The 15,375-nt window shown below is 40.2% G+C and overlaps 1 protein-coding gene across 8 annotated transcripts in view; it reads right to left on the reverse strand.

Moving 5' to 3' along the window:
• The window catches only part of Ncoa6 (nuclear receptor coactivator 6), an 80,115-nt gene that overhangs the window by 17,928 nt on the left and 46,812 nt on the right, over nt 1-15,375 (reverse strand). For 6 of the 8 annotated variants that reach the window (XM_031372413.1, XM_031372408.1, XM_031372411.1 and 3 more), the window contains 5 exons: nt 14,268-14,396; nt 12,435-13,316; nt 10,353-10,499; nt 5,409-6,525; nt 2,467-2,588 (listed from right to left, as the gene is read on the reverse strand). In XM_031372413.1, the coding sequence (XP_031228273.1) occupies nt 2,467-2,588; nt 5,409-6,525; nt 10,353-10,499; nt 12,435-13,316; nt 14,268-14,396 (2,397 nt within the window). The remainder of the gene's footprint in view (nt 1-2,466; nt 2,589-5,408; nt 6,526-10,352; nt 10,500-12,434; nt 13,317-14,267; nt 14,397-15,375) is intronic. The other 2 variants (XM_031372415.1, XM_031372414.1) reach the window with 2 other exon arrangements.

A 15,375-nucleotide genomic window follows, 5' to 3' on the forward strand; every position in this document is an offset into this window, starting at 1 on the left:
ATAAACAGAGGAGCAATGGGGCTGATTATTATGGTGGAAATAAAATAATAAGGTACTCAAGTTTTTATGCATATTCATCTCCATGTGCTGTCATATACAGAAGTCTTTATTTGGAAAAGTATTTTCTATGAGTCCACAACTGAAGAATAAATAAGCCAGAAGCACAGACCTCAGGAATAAAAAATAATTTTGGGGCAAAAACGCTGAGGACAATGCCTTCCAAATTTGCAGAAGGCATCACCGTACATGATTCCCTCTTTTGTGATGATTTATTTGAATTTCTGAACAAAAACCTTATACAATCAGCATAAAAGAAGAATCAAATTAAGCCAAGTATAAAGGTGGTTTAGTATGGGAAAGTGGAAATATGTCAGGGATGTGATTCCATAATTATATTTATTCAACTGTTGCATGAAAAATAATTTGGAAGTTTTACAGAAAGTATAAGAACACAAATAACTATATCTGGCAGCTGGAAGAAATTCTGGATCAAGAATTTCAGAGTAGCTACCAAACGCTTTGGCCAGACTCTATGCTTAACAGAGTTAAGGTCTTCTAGTCAAAGATTTCCACGGTACCAACGAGCAGAATCCAGTTCTGAACTTGTTTTTGATTTGTTTGTTTATCTTTTGTTTTTTGGTGACAGGGTCCCGAGTAGCCCAGGATGGCCTTAAACTCATTAGGTAGCTGAGTGTGAACCTGAAGTGCTAACCTGCTGCCTCCACCCTGCAAATGCTGGGAATATAGTTTTGAAGATTTTCTTTAAAATCCTTTTGTTTTGTTTTGTTTTGTTTTGTTTTGTTTTGTTTTGTTTTAGGCCCGAGTAACTTCTTGATACTTATAAATCTGGCATTCCAAAGGTCAAACACAACAGGTCCTTATATACTTTGGGGTTCCGACATTAAGAAAAGTGTAATTTTTGAAAAAGTTCATTTGTGTCATGGCTCTATCACAGATGCCTTTCAGATCTTTAAATGAGTTTATCAGACAGCACAGTAAATACAAAGACAGTAATAGAGATGACATGGCAGCCTCTCAAAAGCAAGAGCTAAAGGCTCAGCTGTTAAAAAGGGTCCAGAAGCTCAAGGAATCAGTCCAAAGGGGCTTAGCAGGAAGAAGACAGACTGGGATAGATGGTTGAGAGGAGAAGCCAGGTACACACAATAACTACATGTATTAGTCAAGGGATATAAAGCCTTGATGCCTTTAGGGGCCAGGCCAGTAGTAAAGAGAGAAACAGACTGCATAAGACAGCAGGGTCCTGCAGACACTGCCCAACTACAGAGCAATCACCTATTTCTACAGTCAATTTAACTCAGGGATTTATTTACACACCAGTAGCAATTCAAATCTGTTAAAGGCCAAACTGAGCCTCAGGTTCCCAGTTTGCAGAAAGGAGGCCATAAATGTTTGAAAGAACTTTGGAATCCACGCAAGAGTCAGATATGCCTGAGATAAGAGGATACTTCTCTTCCTGCTCACAGTGCCTTTTGCACATCCTCACCAAGGACTAGAGACTAGCAGCTTCAACAGTGCTACTGAGCTCACTAGATATGACTGTAGTACCCTAAGCAATTTGTAATCAATAACATCAAGTCTTAACATCATGATGGATGTACTTTTGAGACATATAAATTTATAAATTAAAAGCAGATTAAAGGTTAGCTCTAAAAATATCACTTTCATTAATATGCCAAAAATTGGTGAAATTATTTATGAGGAAGAAATAAAGCATTAATTCTTTATATCTATAGGAGAGGGCTTGTGAAACTTTGACTGGCATTCTGGAATAAAGTTATAAATCGTTGTTTAGTCCAAGAAAAAAACAGGTGCAGAAAATTGTAATATCTGGTCTTAGTGCCATAATACCTGGGTTGGAAAGGCTCAATTTCAGATTTTTATAAACCCATGCTCTTTAACATTGAAAAGATAACATTTTATAATCAGAGAAGGGGCTTCAATACTATTGATAATATTCATTTTAAGCTATTAAGTGACAGTAATCACATGAGTATTGCTTATGTTTTAAAGAGTCACAATAAATTTTTTTTTTTCTAAAAAAGTCATCTTGCTTTAAGTTCTAACAGTAGTTCTCTGCTTTGAAAAAGTCTCAGGAAGTAAGAACTGCGGACAAGTAGGGTACAGTGAATGGATCTCCATATTATCATACTTTGTTCTGATGGCAACTAAAACTACAACGCTGACCAAAAAGGGTACTTTCCATTCAGTCTGATTTGAGGACTTATAATGAAGATAGTTGAAGCGCACCTGCATATGTATGCATTCACATGTACCTACGGACATTATATCTGAAGTATTTACTTAACTAATGCAGAGCCTGCACAGTATATTCCTGAAGCAGTCTAGTTAGTAGACAGAGAGCATTATTGTTTCACTGAAGGAAAGAAGCCTTGTAAAGGTGTATATGCAGTGCAAAGTATATCATTTTAGCTAATATCTTATTACCTGGTGGCCGGTTTGAAAAGTCTGGCAGTTTAGGGCCTGTGTTGTCCAAGTTGATTCCTTGTTCTCCAGGTAATGACTGCTGATCAACTTCCTCTAGACCAGTTGGTCGATTATCTGGGGTGCTAAGACACAAGTAGCACAGACTGAGTAAGCTGTACAAGGAACACAGGAATGTAGTGCAACCTCTTCCTACTTTAAACGATGACAATGTGTTTATATATTTGTATCTTTCTAGTCTAGATTCTCAATATTGACATAGGAGTAACCTGGCCACTTCATTAAACCTTAAAGTTCACTTAATCTTAGCAGTGTACTTACTCAGTGTTACCCTCTAATTCTTGATACTATGTTTTATATAATGACCTTTGATGGTTAGCCTGATCAGGACTCTGAGCTACCAGTACTCTGCAGTGCTACTCCTATGAGGCCAGTGCTCCAGTGCGGCTATTAGATGCAAACCAGACGCCAGCGGTTCAGCAGCTGTGAGGTAACTTTAGATGTCTACTATTAGATGGAGATTGCACTCAAAGAATAAAAGTGCAAAAATACCACAACAAAGCTACTTAGTTTTGCTCCAGAATGAAGACTTGGAGACAGTAACCATTGGATTCTTTTTGTAACTTAGAATTCTAGTGGGAAACTAAAAAATGAAAATTTTATTTTTTCCTACTAATGTCCACATTTTTGAGGATCCAGTGTGCTTATATTCCTCATTTGGTTTATTTTTTACTCCCATTTGCATCTTTCTTTCCTACACTAATTTCCCTTTGATTTGATTATGGTCATCCCCTTGTAGATAGTATTTTGTACCATTACACTCAATATAGTTTTATAAACCATACAAATTCCTTTAAAAATCAGCACCACCAGCAGCAGCATAGGGCTGGAGAGATGGCTCAGAGGCTATAGTTGTTCTTCCAGAGGATCCAGGTTCAATTCCCAGTATCACCACGGCAGCTCATAACCACCTGTCACTGTAGATCCAGGAGACTTGACACTCTTTTCTAGCCTCTGGTAGCACCAGATACAGAAGCATGTGATGTACAGACACACGCAGCCAAAATACCCATACATATAAAAAATAAGAGAACCCCTCTCCCAGCATGTAACAGGTCCTAAGGACAACCAAATCACTATGCCAATTTGTTCCTTATATAACTTCCCAATTATTTCAAATCATAAATGAAGATTTTGTGATGTCCTTCACTTAAAACATTTTTTATAGCTAAAACAATGAAAGAAACAAAATCCACCAAAATTTAGTTATGTGCTCTAGTCTCCCTCTTGTTATGGATAAGAAAACAAATAGTCTAAGACAGGTTTCATGGTAAGATAATGGTAAAGCTGGAGCTAGGTCAGTTTCCTCCTAAGCTCACGGCCTCTCTTTCCTAGGAGCCCTGATGGTGTTAAAGATCCTTTTCAAAGTGTGTTGAATCAACAATTCACTAGAAGGCTGGTGAAGACAGCAAAAACATACTGATGGCAAATGAATAAGTATAATTTTATTTCCAGCATACTGAGGGGAATAAAATAATTACTACCATAAAAAATGTTATTCAGACAGGTTAATAGGGCTGGAGAGATGGCTCAGTGGTTAAGAGCACTGGCTGTTCTTCCAAAGGTGGCTCACAACCATCTGTAAAGAGATCCAATGCTCTTTTCTGGTGTGTCTGAAGACAGCTACAGTGTACTCACATTCGGAAAAAAAAGAAAAAAAAAAAAGCCAGACAACTTGATAACAGCAAGAATTTAACTGAGGACTAGGTATAAGAAAAATAAGTCTGAAATATTCAGGAAAATATGTTGTTAATGTATAGTGATTGATGTTTAATAGTTAAGATTCAAGAAGCAGCAAGTTATTGTGATAAGCTAAAACCAAAGCCTGCTGTAGAAGAGCTTGGGTAAAAGCAGCTGGAGTTTGTTTGAGCATTTAAGCTCATTTAGACAAAGCTCCCTTGTTCTACTTTTCTTTCTGTCTCTGGTTCCCCCATCCTGTCTTTCCCCTTCTCTTTGAGGTCCCCCTAGGTATCTCAAGCTAGGCTCCTGTCTCAGCTTCCTGAGTGTTGAGATAACACGCGTGAGCCACCATACTTGGCCTAGCAACTTATCCCAAACTGTTTTATATTCATCAGTCACTAGTTCCTGTTGATAATGTCTCTTAATTCATTTTATGATTAAAGGCTGAAAATCTATCACAAACGCTCAGGAAACATTTAGCCAAAAATCAGAAACATAACTTAATATGTAGCTTTAGGATATGAAACATAGTTGTTAATTATCCTTCCTGTTGTGTCTTATGAAAGAGCTCCTCTGGGGAACTTTTACATAAGGGAAACTGAAGCTTTTAGGGATGGTAGGAAACTTTTAGAGAAAAAGCACACATGTAAAAATTTTTTTCCCCTATTTGCTAGATGCAGGGTGTCTCCGCGAGCAGTTTTGCTTCACCAAATACACTCTCCAAATTCCCCAACAACCAGCATAACATTCAAGTCTGTGATCTATAGAATGGCAGTGGGATATCACTGGTCACTTTTCAGGCTGAGGGAGTGGTACACACCTTTAATCCCAGCACTCAAGAGATAGAGACAGGCAGATCTCCTGTGATTTTGAGACCAACTTGGTCTACAGAATGAATTGCAGGACAGCCAAGGCTACATAGTAAAACTTTGTCTCAAAAACAAAACAAAGGGCTGGAGAGATGGCTCAGCAGTTAAGAACACTGACTGTTCTTCCAGAGGTCCTGAGTTCAATTCCCAGCACCCACATGGTAGCTCACAGCTATCTTTAATGGGATCTGATGCCCTCTTCTAGTATGTCTGAAGACAGCTACAGTGTAGTCATATACATAAAACAAATAAATCCTAAACAACACAAAAATCTGTCAACAAATATCCACACAGAAAGAAACAAGTCATATTTGAGGTGAATTGATCATAACCTACTTTAGATCTTGGTGACAATTTTTCTTCTTCCGAGGCGGTTTCTTCTTCTTCGGTTTATTTGCATTGGTATTATTTTGTTTATTGTTTACACCAAAATGGCCTGCAGAAATGTCACTTTGCAGTAAGTTGACCAACAATGGGCTTGTTAACGTTACATCCTTATTGACTGGAAAACCTGGATTTTGACCACAAGACATCTGACTTCCATTGGGTGCACCACCAAATGGTGCATTGAAAGACACTCCATGGCCTGAGAAGTGGCTTCCTGAAGCACTGTTCCCCTGCATGCTCTGCACATGTGGGGGGACCATGCTGGTTTGCTGCATACTAACATCAGGCATCATCTGAGACAAGTTGACGTCATTATTTGCTGTAGTAACTGGATCAGTGTGTTGCTGGGCCATGTGTGGGCTGGGTCCTGGCGGCCGCAGAACCTGCCCCTGAATCCCGATAACCTGAGATGGACTGTTGTTCACAGGCCCTTGCTGAGGCAGCATCTGTCCTGACATTTGTCCTGTGAATTGCACCATGTTTCCTTGCATATTCGGAGTTGGTCCCCTCATTATCTGTGCTGGTCCCGGCATGACATTAGATTGGTTCTGAGAGTTAAATTGTGCCTTATTCCCCTGCATCTGATTGGTCATTATTTGCTCTATCATTGGGTTCTGCTGGAGCAAAACTTGCCCCTGAGGCCCCATCATCTGGTTATGTGGGGCCATCATTTGTGGGCCCTGCTGGGGAAGCATCTGCTTGGGTGGGGTCATCCTTTGGGGTGAAGGTCCAAGATTTTGGTTTTGAGCGTTCACCATCATCTGGCCCTGTGGCATAAGCTGGGCCCTTGAAAGGATCATAGGGTTCTGAGGGTTCAAAGTTCCTTGTTGCTGGGCCATTTGGCCCTGTGAGGGCACAATCTGTTGGTGCATGCCCATCAGCTGAGATGGTGGGCCCTGCTGGGGCTGGCCTTGCATGCTGCCCAGGGTCACCTGAGGAACCCCAGAGCTACCAGCCTGCTGGTTGTTTATGTTGCCATGAATTCCCATGAGGCTGGGTTGCATCATATTTGGTGGCCCGTGAGACACCTGCATCTGGTTTTGAGGAGGACCAGCTCCTTGACCACCTTAAGAAACAAAAACAAAGAATAAAAAATTATCATCATATTAAGATACTCCAATTACATTACTTAGAAAGGCACCCACCATCCATATATGTAATAACCAACATGAATGTACATGTTTAACACACTTTCTGTGAGTATTTTAGACTGTGAGTATTTTAGAGATGTGATATAGGGTGGAGGTAACTGCTTACATTTTCCATGACCATACACCAGGGAAAACATGTCTTTACTCTTACAGAGTAACTTACAGATAGCATTAGAAAATAAAGTCTACTTTCAGATTAAATGAACCACTATCAGTTTTGTTTTATTTTTTGTTTTTGTTTTTGTTTTTTGTTTTTTTCCAGACAGGGTTTCTCTGTGTAGTCCTGGCTGTCCTGGAACTTACTCTGTAGACCAGGTTGGCCTCGAACTCAGAAATCCACCTGCCTCTGCCACCCAAGTGCTGGGATTAAAGGCGTGCGCCACCACTGTCCAGCCACTATCAGTTTTATAATATAGTTTGTAACTACTTATTGTGAATAAAACTTAAAAACCATCATGGGCTAGAAAATGAGCCTCATTATGAATAAACAAGGGAAACAAAGTACCAGTGTCCTCTAGAAAAAAACTCAGGAACACAGAAAAGACATTTTAAAAATGTTTCTTTGAAAAGTAATTATGCCTTTCAAAGACTGTGTGTGAAACATGGATGCACGGCCCGGCGGTGGTGGCGTATGCCTTTAATCCCAGCACTTGGGAGGCAGAGGCAGGCAGATTTCTGAGTTTGAGGCCAGCCTGGTCTACAAAGTGAGCTACAGGACAGCCAGGTCTATACAGAGAAACCCTGTCTCGAAAAACAAACAAAAACAAAAACCAAAACAAAAAAGAAAAAAGAAAAAGAAACATGGATGCTGTGCATTAAAGAAGGTAGTATATCCTAAGGACAGGGGACCTCTGCATAAGTGACCTAGAGACAGGAAGATGCGGAAAGGTTAGTGATCCTACTCTGTGACAGTCCCTACTGGACCACATGGGACTCCTTCTAAGCTCTCTTTCAACCAAAGGTACTGTCAGAACTGCCTGGCCAGCTGTATTGTTTATTGTTGGATCCTTGGAATTCTCCTATCACTACTTGCTTTATTTACAAATCTTACTGTGGTATTGGACATTGAACCCACAGCTTTCTATATACTTAGAGTGAAGTTTACTGGAGTTATACTCACAGTCTACCACACCCACTTCAACTGAGAAACCATCTGGCTTATTTGTTCTGTTGCGACAGGACATCACTATTAGCAGACTGCTCTGAAACAATGTGCTCCACTGCCTTTAACTGCACCACTATGCTTGACTTTAAAATTTTCTCAGCTGGGCATACTGGCTGACGCTTGTAATCCTAGCACCTGAAAGCTGAGGCAAGCAAGCTGTCATAAATTCAAGGGAAGCCTAAACTACATAGTAAGATCCTATCTCAAAACACCAAAAATAAAAACAATTAACTTAAGGCCTCTTATATGCTGGGAAGGCACTCTTACTACTGAAAGCATGCGATTAATTTTATCGCTGTCATTTTTGGTGTATGCATGTGTACATGCATGGTGTGTACATGTGTCTGCACATTCGAATGTGTGGTCTGTGCAGGTCTCTCCTTCCCAGCCCCTGGAACTGAAGTAGCTGCCACACTCACTCAGCTTACGTGGGGTCTTGGAGTCCAAACTGTGGTTCTCACGCTTCCTCAGCAAGCTCTTTACCTATTGAACCATGTCCTAGTTCTGATTTTTTTTTTAAACTTTAAATAGGAGCTATAAAGTGGCAATCTAATGAAGTTACAGACCAGTCTATTCTCTGGCTTGAGAGAGAAGCACAAACTGTCCATTGGTTACACTATCACACTTCTTCCTGAGTTTCAGGAAGGCTTTCAAACCAGCCTCATAAAGTCAAACTTGAACTCCATAAACACTGCATATACAAGTATACAGTCATCAAAGCAACAATTATTTGAGTATCCATAACAATTAGGATTATCCAGTTATTGATACTAAGTCCAGTGCTGACTTACTATCAATTAAACGGTTCCTTTAAGGGGCAAGAGACAAAAACAAAAAAACCAATTTTTTCCAGGAACTATTAAAAGTTAACAGACTAAGACAGGTAACAACAGAAAATGATAGACGAGAGGAGAGCTGCTTTAAGTGGAACAGATGGAGAGATGAAAACAACAGGTAAACACCAAAGTCTTCCTTTAAAAAGTGAATAGCTGTGGCCGGGAGGTGGTGGCGCACGCCTTTAATCCCAGTACTCAGGAGGCAGAAGCAGGCGGATTTCTGAGTTCGAGGCCAACCTGGTCTACAAAGTTCCAGGACAGCCAGGGATACACAGAGAAACCCTGCCTTGGAAAAAGAAAAAAAGAAAAATAGCTATGCTAGGGTGGAAGAATTATACATTTTTTCTTAAAAATTATTTTTATTTGAGGTGTACAGGTATTCTGCCTGTATATGTTTATACACCATGTATATGCTTGGTGCCTGTGGAATCCCCTGAAATTGGAGTAAGCCATCTCTAGTCTCTTGTTTTTATTTCTTAAAAAATTAAATTTTTACTTATTTATTATTATTGTGTGTGCATGTTGTGTGATATGATGGTGGTAGTATGTGTGTGTGTGTGTGTGTGTGTGTGTGTGTGTGTGATGTATGTGTAAGCAAATATTCCCATTGGCAAGGAAGGCCAGAACAAGCACTTTAACCTGCTGAAATATCTGTGAGCTCTAGATTTTTTTTCCCATTTTTTAAACAATTTATAAAGAACATTAGAAATTCAGGAAAATTTAAGCTAACTTAGTACAGACTACTCCAATGAGAAAGGGCAAAAAGATTAGTCACTTAATTCCGAAGCAACCAAAAGAAACCCAGCAACATGAAATTTGGGCTTTAAAAATTGCTTCAAAGAATACTTATTAGCCAATCTACTATATGTTATTTCCTCTGCAAACTTTCTCATATGTATACACACACACACACACACACACACACACACACACACACACACACACACACTCTTACTACTGGTACGGATTAAATTGGAAAGATGCCATGTTGCATACTAGAATTTAGATATCCAGCATAAATGAAGCTAATATGTACTGTACAGAGATTTTAAGAGTTGAAGATGTTCAAACATGTCATATACCTACATACCTATGAGTTTATGGTTTCCTTTCCCAGAAATGCCTTTTGCCTCAGCAGGCTCTAATCTAGGGTCAGCAAGTCAAGCCCTGGCTGGTTTGGAAACAGGAAAGGATTGGGAGAACTATTCCCTCCCTAAGCAGACTGAATAGCTGCAATACAGATCAAATGATCTAAGCTATTTACTATTTGACCCTTTATAGAAAGAAAGCGCATGCATGCGTGCGTGCATGTGTGACTTCTGTTCTAACTCAAGTTTCCTTTCCTTTCCAAAGGTGTTTCCTGATTCTTGAGAAATAACTTATTTTCCATATTTCAATCATTATCCCAAAAGTGTATCTATGTGTTTGAAATTAAAGAGAAAGACAGGGCTGGTGAGATGGCTCATCGGGTAAGAGCACTGACTGCTCTTCTGAAGGTCATGAGTTCAAATCCCAGCAACCACATGGTGGCTCACAACCACCTGTAATGAAATCTGACGCCCTCTTCTGGTGGTCTGAAGACAGCTACAGTGTACTCACTTATAATAATAAATAAATCTAAAAAAAAATTAATTAAAGAGAAAGATGACTTGTTCATTTTTATACCTCTATTGTCTTTCAAGGGATTTACCACCTAATCAATGCTCACTCAACACACGTGGCTAAATAAAAGTAAACTAACCTGCATGCTGGACGTTTTGATTTGCTTGCAGCTGAAGGGCTCCTGACTTCCCAGGGGTGGCTGCTGTGCTGGAAGGCACCTGACCTTGCATGAAGTTGGAACTGGCCTGTCCTGCTGAGAAGCCAGGTGGGAGGCGTTTAGGCATTCCTTAATAGAAAACAATGAGTAAGGCAGTTACCTAGCAAATTTATACTCTTGCTGAGATATGGAATGAATAAGGAAGGATGAGCTGCATGGAGTCTCCACTGGCTTAGCTCTCTCTGTCACACTGGTAGGATCTTTAATAATAAGGTTGGGAAAGATGGTTAAAAAAAACAACACAATCCCTTACATGAACACTGTCAAAATGAAAAGGAAATACTAAAAAATTTACACTTAGAACATGTCAAGGAAAAAATGGCAATCTGCTCCCTACATATGATCTGAGGCCATATCATAGCAAGGTTTGAGGGCTCACTTGTCTCTGTAGTACAATGGACTCCCAATATTTATATACTGTAACACAGGCACCAAATGAGTATGCTAAATTCTCTCATATTTAAACAAATTGATATGCAATACAATAAAAGAAAGAGTAGGGTCGCAATTAAGGATAGATGGGTAATAATTTTTTCCTTTGAGGGAAATGGATAACAATCTTTGCAGAAAAGTATCCCTCCCTCCAGTGTCGGGCTTGTCTCTTTGGAAAAGACAAGAGTTCACAGGAACTTCAAAGTGAGGCTATATCAACTTATGCCTTTCTCTCATAAGATCTGCTGTGACTGATGGCTACAGTACCAGAAACCATGCTCTGATATAATCTTACTCAAGTTTACATCCTTTTAGGAAGGCCTAATTTCAGAAAGCAAGTTTGTAATAAAGAGAATCTCAGATCCACTCATGTGTGTACCACAGGTCTTGATGTGGCCAGACCACCTAGGTGAGGTATCGACTGCTCTACAAAAGCAACAATACCTAAAGCTCACTCCAAATTTATTAGGGCCACATTTTCAATGCCCTCAAAAACTCTCTGTAGACAAAATGCATTTGTCCTTCCATTAGCAGCAAGTCCCCATTTACATGCTTCTACTTAACTAAATCAGTAATTGTGTTTGCAGCAGCCATGTTCTTACATTTTCTAAAAAGTCTTAGAGCCTGTATTTCAGCAAAATCAAGTATAAGAGAGTGAAAGAACTGATGAACAACTTAATTTCACCAGGAACCATGGGAGCATGCCTACTATGTTGCACTGAAGATGCAAGGGTTTTTTTCTGGGTAGGCAATGGGTGTCTTTTGGTGGGGGATATGCTTATCAGATGGCAGTTTTACTCAACTCTATACCTCACTGAAAAGCTCCAAGCACAGTCATGTGCACGAAGTCATGATTAATAAGAATAAATAATAAACATGGAGATGGATAAGTTTTACTGGAATCGTTTTACCTCTCACACATTAAGCTCCATTGCTTTTTCTTCATACAAGAGGCACCTTACAAAATAAATAAATAAATCTCCTTTAGGTATAACTAGTGGAATTCCCTCTCTAAGGAGCAGGCATTGGCATTATAAAACTACAAAAGTAATGATTTTTGAACTTAGTCCCCTTTAACACTTTAATCAAACTTAAAAAACACCATGCTTACTATTTTACTAACTAGGATTATCAAGATTGCTAAGTAGAAGGGCATTGTCCCCAATAAAACCTGTACTTATCCTTTCATTTTTGCTCTACTATATTATCTTAACTCATCAACAAACAAGAAGTTTAAATTACTAATAAAATACATGTTTGGTCTGGACATTTTAGTTTACTAGTACAAAATTAAGTAAAAATAGTTTGAAACAAAATGAGTATTTCTATTTTCAATTTTACCTGCATTTTTATCCAGAGAGCTAGCTTATATTTAACCAGTAAGATGTTACATAGTATATCAAGATAAAAATACATTACATTAACTAAGTTATATCAAGTGTTATCATCATTATCACAAAACAAAATGTTTATATCCTTATTTCACTCCCTCCATTAATACTAAAAACTGACATTCCACTCCAATCTATCTCCAGTAAATTTACCAACACAAATAGCTTCAATGCTCCTCACCTCCTAGGCCTGGATGTAAACTCTGTGGCCCCTGGTTTGGTGGTTGCTGCTGCATCACCATGAAGTTAGGTGGCACATTTCCCTGTTGAACCATAGGATTCCGACCTGGAGAGCTGACAGGCTGCTGAAATCCCTGGGAAAGTGGGTTATTTTGAGGTGGCCTTGGTCCCATCTGCTGCTGAGTTTGGTTAACCGTTGGGGAGGATGCAGGAGATCCCTGCTGGAAGGAGGAGGGTGAGGAGGCAGGAGACTTGTTGGTGAGGTGGGGCTGTTGCAGGGGGGTTGGGACCCTGGAGGGCCCTCCCTGCAAGCTCTTCATCTGAGGAGCTGTGAACTGGCCTGGGTTGCTCATTGGAGGAAAGTTTGTATGGGCTTGTGAGGCTTGTTGGCTGCCAAAAGGGTAAGGAGGGGGAGGGTGAGAAGGTGTCTGTACCGTGGCTAAGGACGGTCTTGCCTGAAGTTGCGCTTGCATTGGGCCAGGCAAGGGAGCCTTCTTCCACCCTTGATTTGTAGTCATTGTGCCCAGAGATCCCTGGGCTGGCGGAGGCTGTAAGGCTCCAGAAGGCAGCTGGTTCCAGCCTGGAGGAACAGGCACCTGAGTTGGAGCAGTAAACTGTGGTCGAATCCCCTGTGGCTGTTGCTGCTGATGTTGTTGTAGAGGTCTTGTCTGCAACTGCTGCTGCTGCTGCTGCTGCTGTTGCTGCTGCTGCTGTTGTTGCTGCTGCTGTTGCTGTTGCTGTTGCTGCAGCTGGGGAAAATTAGCTGGGTTCATTTGTCTGTTCACAGGAACAGGCTGCATTGGGTGATGTGCTGGAGGTAAAGATCCTGAGGGATGACTCTGTTGCTGTATATGGAGTCCAGAGAGAAGTGGATCCATTGCATCTGTTTAAAGATAGTGAGCAATAATTAACCTACTGCAACCCAGATCTTAGCACACTGGCTTGGGTCTGCTGATACCACTGATATTACCATGTTCATGAGTGTCTTTTAAGTACTAAAAGATATAAAGAGAACCCTGCCTTAAAGACAGGTTATGGCTCATTAGTGGCAAGGAGCATCAAATATAAAATATAAATAACATTTTCAAAATTTTATTCTGGGCAACTATTGCTATGGGAAAACAAGATAAAATAGTCAACTGGATTTGGGAAATGCTAGACTCAGATTTTAGACAAGTTTCTTCTTTACTGTAGGAAGCTTAGTGCTACAACATGTTAACTTAAAAAACATTTGCCAATTCATAGGACTTCAAAATTCTGTCATGGTGTTTCTTATGGGACTAAGCATCCCAAGGTCTATGTGGTAGTTTGAATGGAAATGGCCTCCAGAGCTTCCCAGGGAGTGGCACATAATTAGGAGGTGTGACCTTGTTGGAAGAAGGGGGTATGACTAAGGGTGGTTTGAGGTTTCAGGTATTGAAGCCAGGCCCAGTGACATTCTCTCTTCCTGTTGTCTGCTGACTCAGATCTAGAACTCTCAGCTTCTTTTCCAGCATCATGTTTGCCTGCATACTACCATGCTCTAAACCATGGACTAAGCCTCTGAACCTATAAGCCAGCGCCAATTGAAAGTTGTCCTTTATAAGAGTTGCCATGGTCATGGTGTCTCTCTAGAACAATAGAAACCCTAACTAGGACAGAACTGGGAATGTTGGGGAATAGCTGATAAAATAACAAGAAATTCTGAAAAGCAATGTTGACATTTAGTTGTGAGAATTCATGGTAAGTTTTGGAGCTGAACAGACAGGAAGCCAGCCTCAGTGGTGAGTTTCAAAGACATCTATCTGTGAAGTAATTCCAGCTTCTTTGGTTCCCAATGACTGGAAGACACTACCTGACTGAGAAGCAGGGCGAGGAGTCCTGGGTTGCAGCTCTGGATTGGGGCCTGGTGCCATCATGGAGGATGATATGTTCCCACCCTGGGGCATCATAACAGTGGCAGGGCTTGTCATCCTTATTATTCCTAGAAGAAAAAAAATCCAAAATAACATTCTGAAGTTGGCACATTTGTGTGTGTATATGTGTGTTTTGAGATAAGATCTTACTCTAATGACCAGACTGGTCTGAAACTCATAGTACTTGCTTCAGGAAGGGTTGAGATTACAGGTGTGAGCTACCACACTCAGCTTATAATTTTTCATTTTAATGACACCTTAGAAACATTAAAAGATATGAAAATTCATCTTTTAAGAACTATTTTTAGGCTGGGCAGTAGTGATGTATGCCTTTAATCCCAGCACTTGGGAGGCAGAGGCAGGCGGATTTCTGAGTTCGAGGCCAGCCTGGTCTACAGAGTGAGTTCCAGGATAGCCAGGGCTATACAGAGAAACCCTGTCTCAAAACAAAAACAAAAACAAAAACAAAAGCAAAAACAAAACAAAACAAAAAAAGAAATAACTCACACAGTGTAGTATTTATCCTTTAAAAATATGTTTCTTTAAACTCTTCACATTTTTTTAATAAGCATTTTTTTGTAAAGATTTATTTATTATTATATATAAGTACACTGTAGCTGTCTTCAGACGCACCAGAAGAGGGCATCAGATCTTATGACGGGTAGTTGTGAGCCACCATGTGGTTGCTGGGATTTGAACTCGAGACTCGTGACCTTCGGAAGAGCAGTCGGTACTCTTACCTACTGAGCCGTCTCACCAGCCCAACTCTTCACATTTTAAAAATCACTTTTAGTTGTCTTTTTCTTAAAAGAATTATTCACTTATTTGAGTCAGAGTCTTGTGTAGCGTAGGCTGGCATCAAACTTATTATATAGCTGAAAATGATCTTGAACTCTGGATCTTCCTGCCTCCACTCCTCAACTGCTCAGATTATAAACATGCATCAGTAGGCTGGGTTTTTTGCAGTGTTTGAGACTGAAGCCAGGCTTTGTACCTGCTGGGTAATCCCTGCCTCAGTGGAGCTCCACCTCAGCTCAGCCACTCTAT

The sequence above is a fragment of the Mastomys coucha genome, unplaced genomic scaffold (genome assembly GCF_008632895.1).
Source record: "Mastomys coucha isolate ucsf_1 unplaced genomic scaffold, UCSF_Mcou_1 pScaffold15, whole genome shotgun sequence".
Lineage (NCBI taxonomy): Eukaryota > Metazoa > Chordata > Mammalia > Rodentia > Muridae > Mastomys > Mastomys coucha.